Source organism: Chionomys nivalis, chromosome 4, assembly GCF_950005125.1.
Source record: "Chionomys nivalis chromosome 4, mChiNiv1.1, whole genome shotgun sequence".
Lineage (NCBI taxonomy): Eukaryota > Metazoa > Chordata > Mammalia > Rodentia > Cricetidae > Chionomys > Chionomys nivalis.
This window is the reverse complement of record NC_080089.1, coordinates 91,643,704-91,658,177: the sequence shown is the minus strand read 5'-3', so window position 1 is coordinate 91,658,177 and position 14,474 is coordinate 91,643,704. Positions and strand designations below refer to the sequence as shown.

The 14,474-nt window shown below is 44.5% G+C and overlaps 1 protein-coding gene across 1 annotated transcript in view; it reads right to left on the bottom strand.

Moving 5' to 3' along the window:
* Slc9a9 (solute carrier family 9 member A9) overlaps positions 1-14,474 on the bottom strand; it is a 544,273-nt gene that overhangs the window by 289,863 nt on the left and 239,936 nt on the right. Inside the window, exons 7-8 of the mRNA XM_057767041.1 lie at positions 4,142-4,280; positions 1,176-1,281 (exon numbers count right to left, since the gene is read on the bottom strand). Of these exons, the coding sequence (XP_057623024.1) occupies positions 1,176-1,281; positions 4,142-4,280 (245 nt within the window). The remainder of the gene's footprint in view (positions 1-1,175; positions 1,282-4,141; positions 4,281-14,474) is intronic.

Genomic DNA, 14,474 nt, shown 5'->3' with positions numbered 1-14,474 from the left:
AGCTTATCAGTTGGTCATCATGCTAAATCGATGGGCATGGCAGCAAAGGGCACAGATGGCCAGCCTCAGAGCAAAGAGACAAAGCAGGCTCCTGGGACCCAGTGACCACCCTCTCTTGGAGGCCATCCTGGTCTCCCACAGAGGAGGTTCATGTGCCATGGGCCTAAGGCTTTGGATTTGACTTTTCTAGCTTTAACTCTCAGCCTCACCACTCACCACACAGTCAGCTGGGGCACCTCTTACTTTTGAGTCTTTCTGGAGACAGATGAGATCATCTTGGACGGGCAGTAAACTGGTTTGTGAGACATTCTTAATGGGTGTAGATTTTAATTGTTATTTAGATTATTCATCATTAGAGAGAAAATACCTCAAGGACACCGGTCTTACTATGGGTAATGGTATAGTAGAGTATAGTAGAGATTCTTGCCGCTTGCTTGTCAGTTAAAACGTCATGGGGAGAAATGGACCCAGGATTGAAACTAGAGGACAGCAGGAAGTCAGACTGCAGTGCCTCCGTGACTCTTGTACATGGAAATCACCTGAGAAGTACGGCCACCCCAGTGCAGCTTCTGCAGTGACAGGCCAGCCATTTGGTTGGAAAATTCATGGCAAAGGATTCAAAGTCCATAGGACCTTAAGACAGCTTTCTCTGGATTTTACTATCCAACCTCAGAAGACTCTGGAGACTTTTGGCTGTATGGGACATTACACTGTAGAGCCACGCACTGGTTTTTGGCTTTTTGACTTGACCAGGCAGCTGTACGAAGAATACGCACACTGCTGTTTGTGAGCTGTGCACACCCTGGAAAGGCTGCCCACACTGGAGGCTGCTGCCACTTCCCTCCCCCCAGCAAGGCTGGCTGTGGGCATACAGCCTTTCATTTGTAAAGTCATCCATCAAAACCCTAAGCCGGTCCTTTCAACAACCCCTCCTGTCCAAAAAGGAGAAAAGAACATTTTGAAATCATTCTGTTAAACTATTTTGCACAAAGTGGATGGATTTTTTTTTATTAGTTCTCTCCAGAGAACCCTGCAGAGGCTGATTCTGAGAGAATCCATTTGATTCACTATTTAAGAGGGCCTTCATTCCCCCTCCTGCTGGGCCAGGGAGAGCACACATACACCAGGCCACATTCACAGGTCTTGCTCACACTGCAGCATGTGGAGGTACTGACCTGTTAAGCCGGCAGCCTCTGCAGACAGGAAGGCACTCCAAGAAAGGAGGAAAAACAGGCCGGTTTCCAGCATCGGGAATTCACAAAGCTTGGTAAATTTGGTCAAGTGACAAGATGTGTTAAGGAAAACAACCACTGTTTTTGTAACTAAATCTGCTTGTTGGCTAAGAGGAATGGATCTGGTGATGAAAGTCGCAGAATAAAAGGCTGACTTTTCATATCTGAGTAGGTGTAGCACGCAAGCCCTAAGAAGGGGAGCCTGGGTTTATGCTTCACTGCAGGCTCAATTCACCCATAAAAATTCAAACCAGTGCTCTGATTTTTTTTAAAAAGTATCTACTAAGAGTAAACCCAGCAGGCTGTGGGTATGAAATCCCCTGAGTATGATTTGGCCCTTGGAGTATCACCTCAGAAACACTGGCAGGAAGAGGAAGGCCAAGCAAAGGGGGTGAGCCTTGGAACCAGAGGAGCCCCTTAGAGGAGGTGTGGTGTTGGTCCCTAGGATGAAGCCTGAGGCTAACTCCTCTGTAGAACCCCGTTTTCTAGGGGTGGAAACAGGGCAAGCGATATAGTTATTCACAGAGAGAGGGGAACTGCGCAAGCCCTTGTGGTATTAACACATGGAGGAGAAACTGTTATTTTTAGGTCAGGCACCTTTTGGCAAGCAATGGTTCATCTGGCCAAAGGTGATACTTGGGCAATAATCTGTAAACTATAAATTAGAAAGGAATTAAAGGACAGGGACCCAGGTTGGGCAAAGAATGGGCTATGTGGAGATGGTTAGGAGCCTCTGATGATGGGAAAGTGTTATGTTGCTAACATGTTTGTTAGGCACAGAGTGCCCCTGAAAATAGCGAGACGTGATTGGCTTACAATCTTATGCTTTTAGAAGAAAATATGAAACCTATTCTCCATTAAAAGATGAATAGTGTATATTATGTAGGGGAAAACATGGACTTTAACCTTTAGGATGGAACATTTGTGTTCAGTCTTTGGCTTATCCAGTCATTGGCTGTGTGACTTCTGAGCAGTGTGTGATCAATCCCCACCTCTGTCCCATGGGACTTGGCAATAAGAACAATTCACCTTCCCGAGTCTGGAGAGTGAAATGAGGTAAGTGTATGAGAAGCGATTTGTTAAAATTTAGAAAGACCGAATACCAAGAGTCAGAACGGCCCAACTTGAAATGTGCTCTCCCCTTAGTCAGGCATCTAAGTGCCTCCCATTCTCTGGGGGAGAATGAGATGCTGGCATTATCTGACCATTGGCACCAGCCCCTGTATAGAATGGCACACTCAGAACAGTCCTGGCAGGCCAGTGCATTTTTCTGTTGGTGGTTTAGATTAACTTCTTTTGGCAAAACATCCTCCCTGAAAACATGTTTTGGAAGATCTTGATGTGATTCTCCCTGTGAAATAAATAGTTTACCTTAAGTCCTTCCCGGCATCCCCCTTTGTGGGCTAGGAGGGAGGCTTTGCTTCTCTTCAGGTTTGCTCTCCTAATATTTTCAGTTTGTTGTAAAGGGAAGGTTTCCACCTGTTTGATTATCAGTATCTAAGTAGGCTATAGAAGGTCCCCTCCTTTAACTTCCTCCAGGAAGTCATTAGGTCTGAATTGAAGTGCAAGCCTGGAGCCTGAGGACCTGACCAGAGAAGACTATCTTAATGTGGTCACAGTGTCCATGGTAGGGGCGGACAGATAGCTGTTTACGCCTGCCTCCTCTACAGCCTGTCTATAGAGCGGGCTAAAACCGCCAAGCGCCACACAATTGACCCCCGTGTGATAATGGAACACTTTTCATTGCCCCCTGTCTCATCTACCTCTAGGCTCTTTCTTCCAGATGTGACCTGACCTCTGGCCAACTTCCAGCTTCCAGGATTATTCCCTTTCCACACTGGCCTGTTCACTTCTGTGTCCACACGTCCTGCTCACACCAGCCTGACGGGAGGTCTGATTCCAACTTTCCCACTTCATCTCTGCCAGCAGGGTAAAAGCCTGGTTTTGAATCCTAGCCCTGAAGCACCCTAGCTGTGTGACCACAGTGAAATTGTTTCGCTTTAATTGTTCGAGATTCTTCAGCTGTACAATTAGAACAAAACCAGGATCTATCTACCTTCCAGGATACTTGTACAAAGTGTCTGAGATAAAAAAGAAATATCCTTAGGATCGTGGAGGGTGCCAACATTCCCAGTAAATTCCAACTGGTATTAATACCACCAGGCTCATTCTCACTGTTGTGGGAACCAGGGTTAGTATGGGAGGTCCCTTACCTCCTTAATCTTCTGCGTCAAGAGACGACATTGATAACATGTCCTATAGGGTGGATTCAAATGAAAGGGTCCCTGGGAAGGCCTTGGCACATGCTGTCCCTTCCCTCGGTGTTTCCATCATCATTATGACTACTCTAGTCCAGACAGCATGTGACCTCTGCCATAGCTCCGTCTAAAGACTAGGACATAAAAGGAAGGCACATGCAGCGACCATCATTTCTTCATTCCCCCTCCACAGCACAATTGTGAAGCATTTAAAACCCCATTGGTCACTGTCCTGGTCTGCCCTATCCTCTGCTAACTGACAGCAGAGCTCACTGACTTTCTCAACTGTAGCTGGTGTTATTCTGTTTTGGACCTTGGCTCTTCAGTTCTTTCTCTTTACCTCCACATAGTCAATCCTGGTGTCCCATGCTCACAACTTTCCTTAGGTGCCAGTTTTTCTAAATCTGACTAAGAAAAAGCATGGGCAACAGCGGTAGACTTGATGGTGGGCAGAGAAAGAACCTGCCCCCTCTGCTGCTGGCACTGATCCAATGCCTCCTGGTCACCCAGAGCGGGGGCTTCAGCACTGCTGTATCCAATTCAAACCGGTCTCACCACTCACTGCTGAGGAGGCCGTTCAGCCTCCGAAAGACTTCATACTTGTTGGCTGCTCTACACTGTTCCCGGCTTCCACACAGTGACAAAGGATATCAGTGCTGTGACAACTGCATACGCGGAGCCCATTGCAAAGGAGCCAGCAAAGATCCCTAGGAAGTTCCCCACGGACTGGAAGAAGGCGGCAGTGTCAAAGGCGTTGGGATTCTCCTTGGGACTGTAGATGGATATGGAGCTGTAAAGAGAAAAGGTAGCTTAGTCAGTGGCAGCCAGAGTTGCGCACCTCCTTTCCAGTGAGACTGGGTGCTGCTGAGAGGAACCGACAGGAAAAACAGGGGAATGAGGTAGAGAGAGCAGCAAGCACTCCTTGTCTCTTCCAGGCCAATCCCAGGGTATCCATAGACTACTGTCAGTCAGTAAACATTTGTATATTGGGAGAGTCGTAAAGAATATTGTTTCTGAGCAAAGTAGGCATTAAAACATGGCAGGTGTGTATGGAATCTGCTGAGACGATAGATAGCTGTGAATTATTTAGAGGCCGTATGTCTTCAGTGCTGTTATAGATTCACAAATGTCCCTGATAAAAAGTGCACTTTTATGGCCTGTGCACAAATGGGCGATACAGATCACAGCATGCACAAAATATTCTGCCGTGATCTTGTCATAAGCCACAAAGCATTCCTCTCTCCAGTGTAACCCTGTGGACAGAGAGCCCCGGGGGTGTGCAGAACCCCACAGCATTAACTCCCTGGACAGGCAAGGCCCCCGCTCTCCCACAGAGATAAATAGCAACAGCCACCCAAGGTCATTTCTCACATCTAGTTCTTGTGCCAATAGACAGCGCTCCCCAGAGAAATGCAACCCACCAACAGGCAGTCTGTTTAGTTAATTTCTTTGTGTGTTTTCAGACAGGGTCTTTTTTTACTCTGTAGCCTGGTCTGGCCCCAATTCATAGAAATCCTCCTGTATCCACCTGCCAAATGGACAGTAGGCATGAACCATCCCACTTGGCTTACGTAGATGTTTCTGAGGATGCTATATTTGATTTTTTTAATGGAGGCTTCAAATCCTAGCGTGCTAATGAGAAGGACTAGGTGTGTCCTATATTAAGGACTATAAACACCTCACAGTACAGCATTAAAATGAGCTGGTGCACTAACCCTGAACGCTTAGGGAGAATAACGAAGTTAGACTTCAGAGTTTTTATTTTTTATAGTTTTAATTTTAACATGGAGTTTTTAAAATTAGCCAAAAAAAATTAAGGATCTGGCAGTGAATTCTGGAAAGGACTTAGTAGCTATGTGGAGAAGGAAAAAAGCACACATGCTGACTGAGATTATACAGGATTATAGAGAATGTAACTGAGTCCTTCACGCCAGGATGGCTGGAGCCTGCTGCCTCTCTGCCCTGGCTCTCTGCCTCTCGAGGACACTAGTTAGGAGCCGGGAGGAGGGCTGGATTCCAGCCTTCCCTCGGGAAGATGTGTAAGGAAAGGTGGGACTCTTCAATGTTCTTTGGGTTTCTATGGATGCCTTTAAGCCCCCAAAGCAGGTTGGACCCTTCTGCTTTGATCTCTTAATTGGAGAAGGAAGATGAATGGTGGCAAGGGGAGCCCTGAGGTGTGGGAGGGTGGGGTCATTGCAGCGCTCCTCCTTCTGTGGGATGCTAGGCTTTCAGCAAAGCAGAGGAGCAAACACACCTGTGAGTCTTTGTAATTTCCAAGCCCTGGAAAGGTGTTAAATCCCAGGGCTGATGGAAACCTAGGGCTGGAACTGGGGAAGCCAGAGTTCACGCTGATATTACCCAGCACAAATCTCCATTTCCGTGAAGAGACATGAAAGGGAGAATCCTTCCCTTTCTTTCAAAGTATTTTAATTAATCAATTAATTAATATATAGTAATATATAGAGCTTTGGAAATAACTCTAAAGTTCTGGAGGCTGTACCAGTGGCTCTGACCCTTTGAGCTGGCACCTCTTCACCCCCATCTCCATCTGGCTGTGTGTGTAATAGTCCTTCTGTACACTGTGACTATGTATTATTTTCATTGGTTAATGAAGAAGCTGACTGGCCTATAGCAAGGCAGGGTAAAGTTAGGTGGGACAATGAGACTGAAGATTCTTGCAGAAAGAAGGGCAGAGTCAGAGAGTCACCCCAGATACAGAAAGAATCAAGATGGGCTTTCCGTACTGAGAAAAGGTACCAAGCCACGTGGCAAAGCATAGAGAAAATTATGGGTTCATTTAAGTGTAAGATTTATCGAGGAACAAGTCTTAGCTCTCAGCCGAGCATTGGTAGTTAATATTGAATTTTCATGTCCGTTATTTGGGAAGTGTTCATAGCACAGGAAAACTTCTGCCTACATTATCTCCCTGGAAATGTTGTTTCTCGGTGCTCCTGGTATCCCCAGTGACAGCTGGTGACACCTTATGCCATTACTTGTGGGCTGCTTTTCCTCAAACCAATTTCACTTTTATCCAGGTATAAAAGCTTTCATTAGAGAATACATATAAAATTTTAAGTTTGATATACTAAATTTATTTTTATAACATATGCGAGAAAGTGTACATTAACAAAAAGCTCCTGGGTGTAACCTCAACACATCTTGCTGGCCCCACTGATTTTAAAGTATGGTCTTTGGGACATGTTGTCCTATTTCTGTCCACCAAACACGATAGAGCCTATGTTTATCCAGCTCCAAGTGCTTCTCTGTGATGTCTGCCTTACTAGAAGAGAAAGGTATAAAAGCCCTTGGTCTAGGGAGGCAGTCCATTGAATTTGTTGGTCATAAGTCTTCCCAGAATATAATCACCAGGTGCCTGCTCTATGCTGGGTGACATTACATGCAGGGTACTGGAGACAGGTGGAGACGTACGCAGAATGGAAGCAAGATCAAGCTCAACAATCACCAGCTGGTGCACTCTAAGCAGAAAATCCTAAGATGCGATGACAAGCACAGTGCTGAACGCGATGATGCGAGAGCTATAAAACATTGAACGGTACAAAAGAAGATGCAGGACTTCAGAATAAAGGAGACAGTATTTGATGTCAAGTCAACAGACTGATCAGGAGAGACTATTCCAGGCAGTGAAAGGAGTAACAAGACAGGCAATGAGGTAGGGGAGTTCAGGGCACCTTCAAGGCATAGCTGCTGCCTGGTTATGGCTGGAACATAGGAGTGTGCACAGGAAGCCACATGGAGAGGAAGAGTTGGGTGACAGGGCATTCCTCAGAGCTGTAGTTCTGCATGAAGGGTGCTCACTTATACAGCATTCATTATCTTATGCCTACATTATAATTTTAATCTTTTATTTGTGCATGAGATAAACAAGGTCAATTACGGCTCGTCGTCCAGTGCTTCTCCCTGTTTACTAAAATACAGTAGCTGAAGAAAAGAAAAATCAGAGTCACATAGCTAGTCAGTTCGTATGTGAACATTTTGTTTCTTATTTATTAAAAAACAAAACAAACAAAGGACAACAACAAAACTACTCCTTGGGAGAAAACAAGCACTAACACGAAAATAGTTCAGGGGAATTACTATATTCACTTTAAGACAATAGTTTCTGGGGTACCAGAGCCTTTGCTCAGATGAAGGTGAGTGGGTGTTACAGCAGGTACCAGCTACAATACTTGGACCCCCCTTAAGAAAACCTGTGTTCAAAGTTGGCTTACTTATGTACACGTCAAGCATTATGCAACCTCACTTGGGTCATTTTTTTCTTTGTCTAGTCCTTGGCATGTGGAAATCTTTGTTAAAGATGATGGGATGTTCTTAGGCAGAAAGAGAGGGGGGATGGAGGGAGGGGAGAAAGGAAGGAAAGAAGGAAAGAAAGAAAAAAGAAAGAAAGGAAGAAAAAAAAGAAAGGAAGAAAGAGTCTTGAAAAGTCAACTCTTAAAAGGAATTATCGCCTGTAATATTTCTATTAGGCATTGAGTAGGTGTAGTCATGTTGTGGATACTATTGGAGTTCTCAGCCCAACTCTGAGAATCACTCTTGTGCCTTGTTACTCATGTCACAGCTTTGGCACCTCTTGCTTGGAGACCTGAGCCAAATCGTCATTTGCTTCATCACCTGATCAATAGGGATGCTAGTATCCCTCCATACCTATGAGTGCATGAAGCACATGGAAAACCCCTGTGTAGACGCTGTCAATTCCAGGGTTACTCAGTAAGTGCTAGTAATGTGCACTCAGACAAAGACTCAATGGAAGCTGTTTATCCCTATTATCATCATCATCCTGCGAAAAACTCTCTCAAGTCTTACACTGGCAAAGGACAGAGTTCTATAATATGAAGTAAGTTTTTGTTTCAACAATGGACAGGAGGGGTGTGGCTGACCTCCTGTCCACTCTTGAGGTTGTTAGCAAGGAACTAGTCATATGAGCGGGTTTAGAGGGACAAGGCACCATAGCAGTGTATCTCAAGGATGTCACGTTCATCACAGAGTTCTTGATCAACTGCATGAAGGGACATTGTCCTGGCAGGCTGGGCAGGGGTCTCCCCAGGGATAAGAAGGTCCCAAAACTCTATTTAAGATGAACTTAGCAGTGATGTCATCTGGCTTCTGGGGATGAATGATGCAGGAGGAAAGGGAAAGCTAGCTGTCCCGAGGAAGTCACCTTCTCTACACTCTCAAGGTTTCAGAGAATGGGTCCTCCAGATTATTGGTCCTGGAAAGACATCTCTTTGGGCTCTAGTTTCCAGTTGTGACACTAAGCCTCTGTATTGGGTATAGCAGATACATTTAGAAGCTGGAAACAGCCCAAGATTTAGGTTGCATATACAGAGTGATTAAGCAATGTCAGCTCTTGTGACTTGACCCCTGTGCCAGCTGTGATGGCTGAACCATTAGTGGGTAAAAACTTTGGAAGAACAAGAAAAGGGAGAAGGAAGTAGACTCTCTGTACCTGTTCACTGGCCGTCCTTCAGAGTACCGAAGAGGCACTGTGCACAGCACAAGCTGGTGTCTATAGTCACTAGAGTTTTGAAGAGGATGGAACCGATAGCTTTGAAAATATTATGACCAGAAATACCCAGGAGTGTTTAAATATTCATCTCATAAGATGGAAATAAGTCTAGGTTATCGATTTATCCTGTTCAAGAACTGACTGCTCAGCAGAAACTGGGAAATAAACGCGCAGGCCCTTCTACCTAAGAAATTTGAAATAAATGAAGTATTGTAACGTGAAGAAACAACATTAATAAAGGTCTTTATTTTTCAATGTACCACTTAAGATTCACAGGCACCACTAAGATTCTGTCTGCTATTTCTCAATAACTAATTTTTCTTATGCCTATAATACAATGGTCCTAAAATGAAAAGTCTTGGTGGCATAGGGAGCACCAAGTATCTGAATTTGAAGCAGATCTTGGCTCTGTCTCATTGGCTGTGTGACCTTGATCAAATTACTTAAACTATTTGTATTCCCATTTCTATAACATCATACTAGTACCCACCACGTAGGGTTGCTATGACAATTAAATGCTTCGGCATTTTAAAGCTCTTCAAATGGCATCTGGTGCCTGGAAGAAACTAGATACTAATTTCTTAGGGAAATCTTCCTTCTTCAAATGATAAATTTCATTTTTTTTCTATTTCTGACTGTGTCTTCTTCCTTTTCTCTCTTGGTTTAGTTCTGAAGGAAGGATTTCAAAATAGACGTCCCATGAAAACTTTCATCTATTTGGAGCCAAACCTTTGCTGACTATTCCCTGGTCTAGATCTCTAAGGGACAGGAATGACTGGTGCATACAAAAGTATTTAGTACAGAGGATTCTGTGACCTACAGTGGGTTCGTGGTACAAAAGGAGGCAGCAAGGAGGGGGAGCTAAAAAGAAAAGAAAGGAAGAAGAGATGCTGTGGGAAAAACGACTGAGCGAGACTGAGAGTATAGATAGTAAGGAATGCATGGTCTCATTGGCCCCACCCATGACTTGGACCTTTCCGTCCTGGATCTTATTGACTCACCCTTTTCCAACTGTTATAGCTAAGTCAAGCCTCTCAGCTTCCAAGACTGTTCACTCTTGATATTCTTCACTGCAGCCCTTAAAATACTTCGCTACACAGTTGCTTATAGAAACCGCAGGCAGGCCACGGGACGGCCTCAGGTTGCAGGCAGCTATGTAGTTACACTGTGCCCTGCATGGTCCTCTGCAACTCAGATGACTCTTTAGAACAAGTTTCTTCTGTGCCTTTCAGTCTACTCTCACTTCTTTTGCCGACATTAAATCAATGCCACTCGAAAGTTTATAAAAAAATGTTAAGTGAACATACTGTGTTCCATTTACACATTTAAAAATATGTGAAAATTATTACTATAGCCAAATATATTCTTAAAATATCTTTCCATTTTTCTTTCAAAATTTTAATCTCTAACAAAGAAACTCAAACTATTGACACCAGTTCATGACAAGAGTTCTTGATCAGTTGCAACATAAATAAGAAATAGCTTTTCCCCCCTAGAACTGCTTTACTTGAACAATGTAAAATTCCCCTTTGTGCTGGATAAGTACAAAGGGGAGGATGATGGCTTGGTCAAACTCCATTATTCAGTTACTTTTTTTGATTGAAGCTTAGTTAAGTCCAGCTTTAAACCTCAACCTTCACAGCAGGATTCCTCCTTTCCACACAGAAAAGTCTAGAGGGCACCAAATGGTTTCTTGAAGGGATGAGCACCAGCGAGGTCCTTCCCTTGCTGGTTCTCTGTGGGTGCTAGAGGGTGTGCCTGGCTCTTGTTCTTGACAAGACATGCTCAAGTCTCTGTTCTGCTTCCCATTGAATCATTCTCCTGGATGTGCCTCAGCTGATGTGCTCTTGAGAATTCTTTCTTGGGTACCAACTCAGTCTTCATTTTCCTTGCCAGCTATACATATTCCTGCTTATCGGAATGGCTTGAATTAGTGGCTGCTGGGCCTCAGTGGCTTTACCACTTTTCCTGATCTCAGAAGGTTCCCCTGGGAAGTCCTCTAGGTCAAGAAAGAGCACTGACTAGCTGATCTCACCTGCTTTCCAAATACAGCAAACCAGGGAGCCTACAGGTCTTGGTTCAACCGGTTCCTGCTTTTTAAATTCTTTAGGACAGAAAGTGTACCAATCCCTATGTGCTTGTGCCCCACAATCTTAGGATCTATAACCAAGAATTCCCTTCTTTGACTTGGAGGGGGACTTAGCTCTCTCTTAGAGAATGAGTTGGCAGTTCCAGCTGTCCACTGATTTAGGGGAGCCCCTTGCTTGTGGCTGAGGAGAGAGGAAGCATTCCTATGAAGAGGGGCAGCATCATTGCATCTCAATGCTATAACTCTATGGGGACATCTCCATCCTTCTCAGTGCTACAACTCTATGGGGACATCTCCATCCTTCTCAGACCACGGCACTGGTTGGTCCCTTGAATTCAGCAGTTGGCAGGTATGGGTCTCTCCACTATGAAGCCCCATTGCAGGCCCTTTGCATTTTCAACCGAGTCCCTAACCCAATCTGAAAAACCAGAAGACGTTCATGAGAAAAGCGCTCCTGTGTCTTGTGCTATTTAATGTCAGGGGCTTACAGTTTATTTTCTCCTCATCTGGGGTTGGGTTGTCCTTCTGCTCCTCGGGACACATTTTAAAAGAGCGACAGCCAGCCCAGAAACAGCCATGAACTTCCTTAGGAGTTCATTTTGTTGGACTTGTAAGTCACAGGCGGGAACCAGGCAAGAGAAAAGAATTAATTACAGTGTTAGTTTGCGTTTAAAGCTCTTTGTACTAAGAAAAGAAAGATGAACAGAACAAGAAACAAGTGGATCCTTATCTATTATTTATCTTTTAATAACTATACCAACGTGCCCTTTCCCAGGGAACTTGCTTAATTATGAATAAGGAATTGATTTTTATGGGGCCAAGAATTGTGTGTACACATTGGAATTCATTCTGGCGTCTGCCTGCCCATTATTCGGGCTTATGTTCTGCCAGAGGCTGATGAAGTTCTGTCAAGAGAACCTGCTGTAAAACATAATGGCTTCAGGAATTGGGGGCATTCCAGGCACCCTGGGAGGTTAGAAGAGCTGTCTTAATAATAAGAGGTCTTGGCCAGAAGTTCACTGAGCATGAGTTAGAAGCATAGGGTTTCACCTTCTCAAGGGCCAAGGGGCCCGGCAGAGGGCTGTGCCAGGGGAGGCTCATTAATTAACTCTTTCGGTTTCTGAAGTATCATTTAATGATTGCTTGCGAAGAGCCCAGATTCATACGCAGAGAGTGATGATTTTCCAGGCCCTTGACAAATAACATCTTGTCATTCTAATGTCAGCCACGAGAGAAAAAAAAAAAACAAAAAACAAAAAAAAAAAAAAAACAAGGACAATTCTGCAGGAAGTAGAAGTTGTGTCAAAATCAGACTGCGAGTAATGCAATCTCAAGCCAAATTGTTCCATTTTACCAACAAATATCCATTGCCCCTACTGTGTGCAGACATTGTTGCAAGCACTGGGGACGCAACAGAGACAAAACACAGCTGATCTCACGTTGCAGTGGAGAAGACAACATGAATACAGCTCAGCAAACAAATACATGATGGGTTGACAACCGCCAAACAGAAGCTGAGGTGGCCTGAGAAGAAGGGAGGACATTACGGAGGGCGTGACGGAGGGCGTGACGGAGGGCATGCCTGCACTGCTCAGAAAGGCTGCCAGAGACTGACTGTGAGGGAAGTGAGGTGGAAAGAACTTCCTGGGCTCTGAAGCTGAGCATCCATGGAGGACCAGAGGAGTCATAAGGAACCAGTAGGGCTGGAGGAATGTGTGAAGGATAAGAGGCAGGGCTAGAGCGGGCATGTGACTGACTTTTGGGGAGCTTTTCAAGTCAGCACTAGGATTTTCCTCTAGGGCTACAAGGGCAGCCGCTGAAGAGTTTGGAGGGCTGAGGAAAAGGTACAGAATATTCTAACATCAGAAGAAGTCGGACGGCTGGTGAGTTGACATCACAGTGCAGCCAAAGACTGAAGCAGTCAGATCTCTCCTTAGCAACCTAGCAGCTAGAGGCTAACCCCGGAATGAGATCGCAGAAAAGACAGGGGCAGTGAGGACGAAGACCAAGGAACACACAAGAGGCTAAAGGACAGATGGGTTTCAGAGGAGCAGGTGCAACAAGCGTCTGAAAGGTGACCATGAAGAGGAGGGATGGGAGGCCCCGTGGAGAAATGACTGGCTTTATGTTTCTAGTAGGGAAGATAAAGCCTGCCAGTAAAATACCATTGGAAGATATTTGAGATTATATTCCACTTCACAATGTCCTGGTTCTTAGATCTGAACAAGAATGGGATGGGTTCTACAAAAGAGCCTTGAGGTCTCTGAAGTTGGAGATGCTTAAATATAAAACGAAGCATGCCTAGCCAGGGCGCTATCAAGGAAAACCATGCAATTGCCAGTTGTTACCATGGCGCCTGGAAACTGCTCACTGAAGGGTCGCTGACTGATTTTCCTTCTTCCTTCACATCTGCCAGGGAAAGAGGAAGGACACACAGCTGCTGGAAAGACTGGCACAGCCAGGAAGGAGTGATCAGTCTCTCAAAGGACGCAGCAAGGGTGTCATGATTTCGTCAGCATCGAACAGTATCGAAACAGGAAGTTCAGCACAGAACCATGCCCTTGACAGTTTCCTAAGTGACTCTGGTCCATTAAACGTCAACTTCAAGGTGACACAAAGAACTGTCAAGTTTAAAAGTGGTTAAAAAAAAAGGGGGGTGTACGTGTGTGTGTGAATTATATGTGCATTTTCGTTGAAAGGCGATCCTAAATTACCTTGCAATTTAGCCTGAAAATTCTTGTCAGAATTAAATTAGTCTGTCGGCTTTGAGAAAATTTCTTTCATACCTAATATTGAAAGTGAATTTTAGATAGCCTTAGAGATGAAAGTAGCTTGCAAACACTCTTAGAATGTCCATTTTTCTTCCTTTTTATTTTTTTAAAGCAGAAATAGGAATTTGAGTGCCATGGGCCTTGGTAAGAGATGGGGGTAAGGAGAGTAAAGGGAACAGGATTCCTGTGTCCCGGTGGGAATTGATCCCCCCTTTCCAACTTCTCTGTGTTCATTAATCCTCATTAATAAAATCTTAGCTCCGACTGTCGTGTGATATGCAAAACTCGGAGTCAAATAGAAATGATACTGAAATGTGGGTCAATAGCCACTCACAATGGAAGCCTAGTAAAAATGAAAATATAATACAAACAAGTGCACGTCAGACAACTATTAATCCCCAAGTCTGAAACCAGAGAATGGAGTCGGATTCTCTTTCATTTCAGGTTAATAGAGGACTCAAAATACCTCTCACTCCTGTCCAAAATGTTGAGCATTTTGTAAGCATTATTTCATACAAGCCTCACCATAACCCCCTGAAGCAGGGGCACTGCTATTTCATTTTCTAGGTGAGGAAGCTATGGCTTTAATGAGATTAGGAG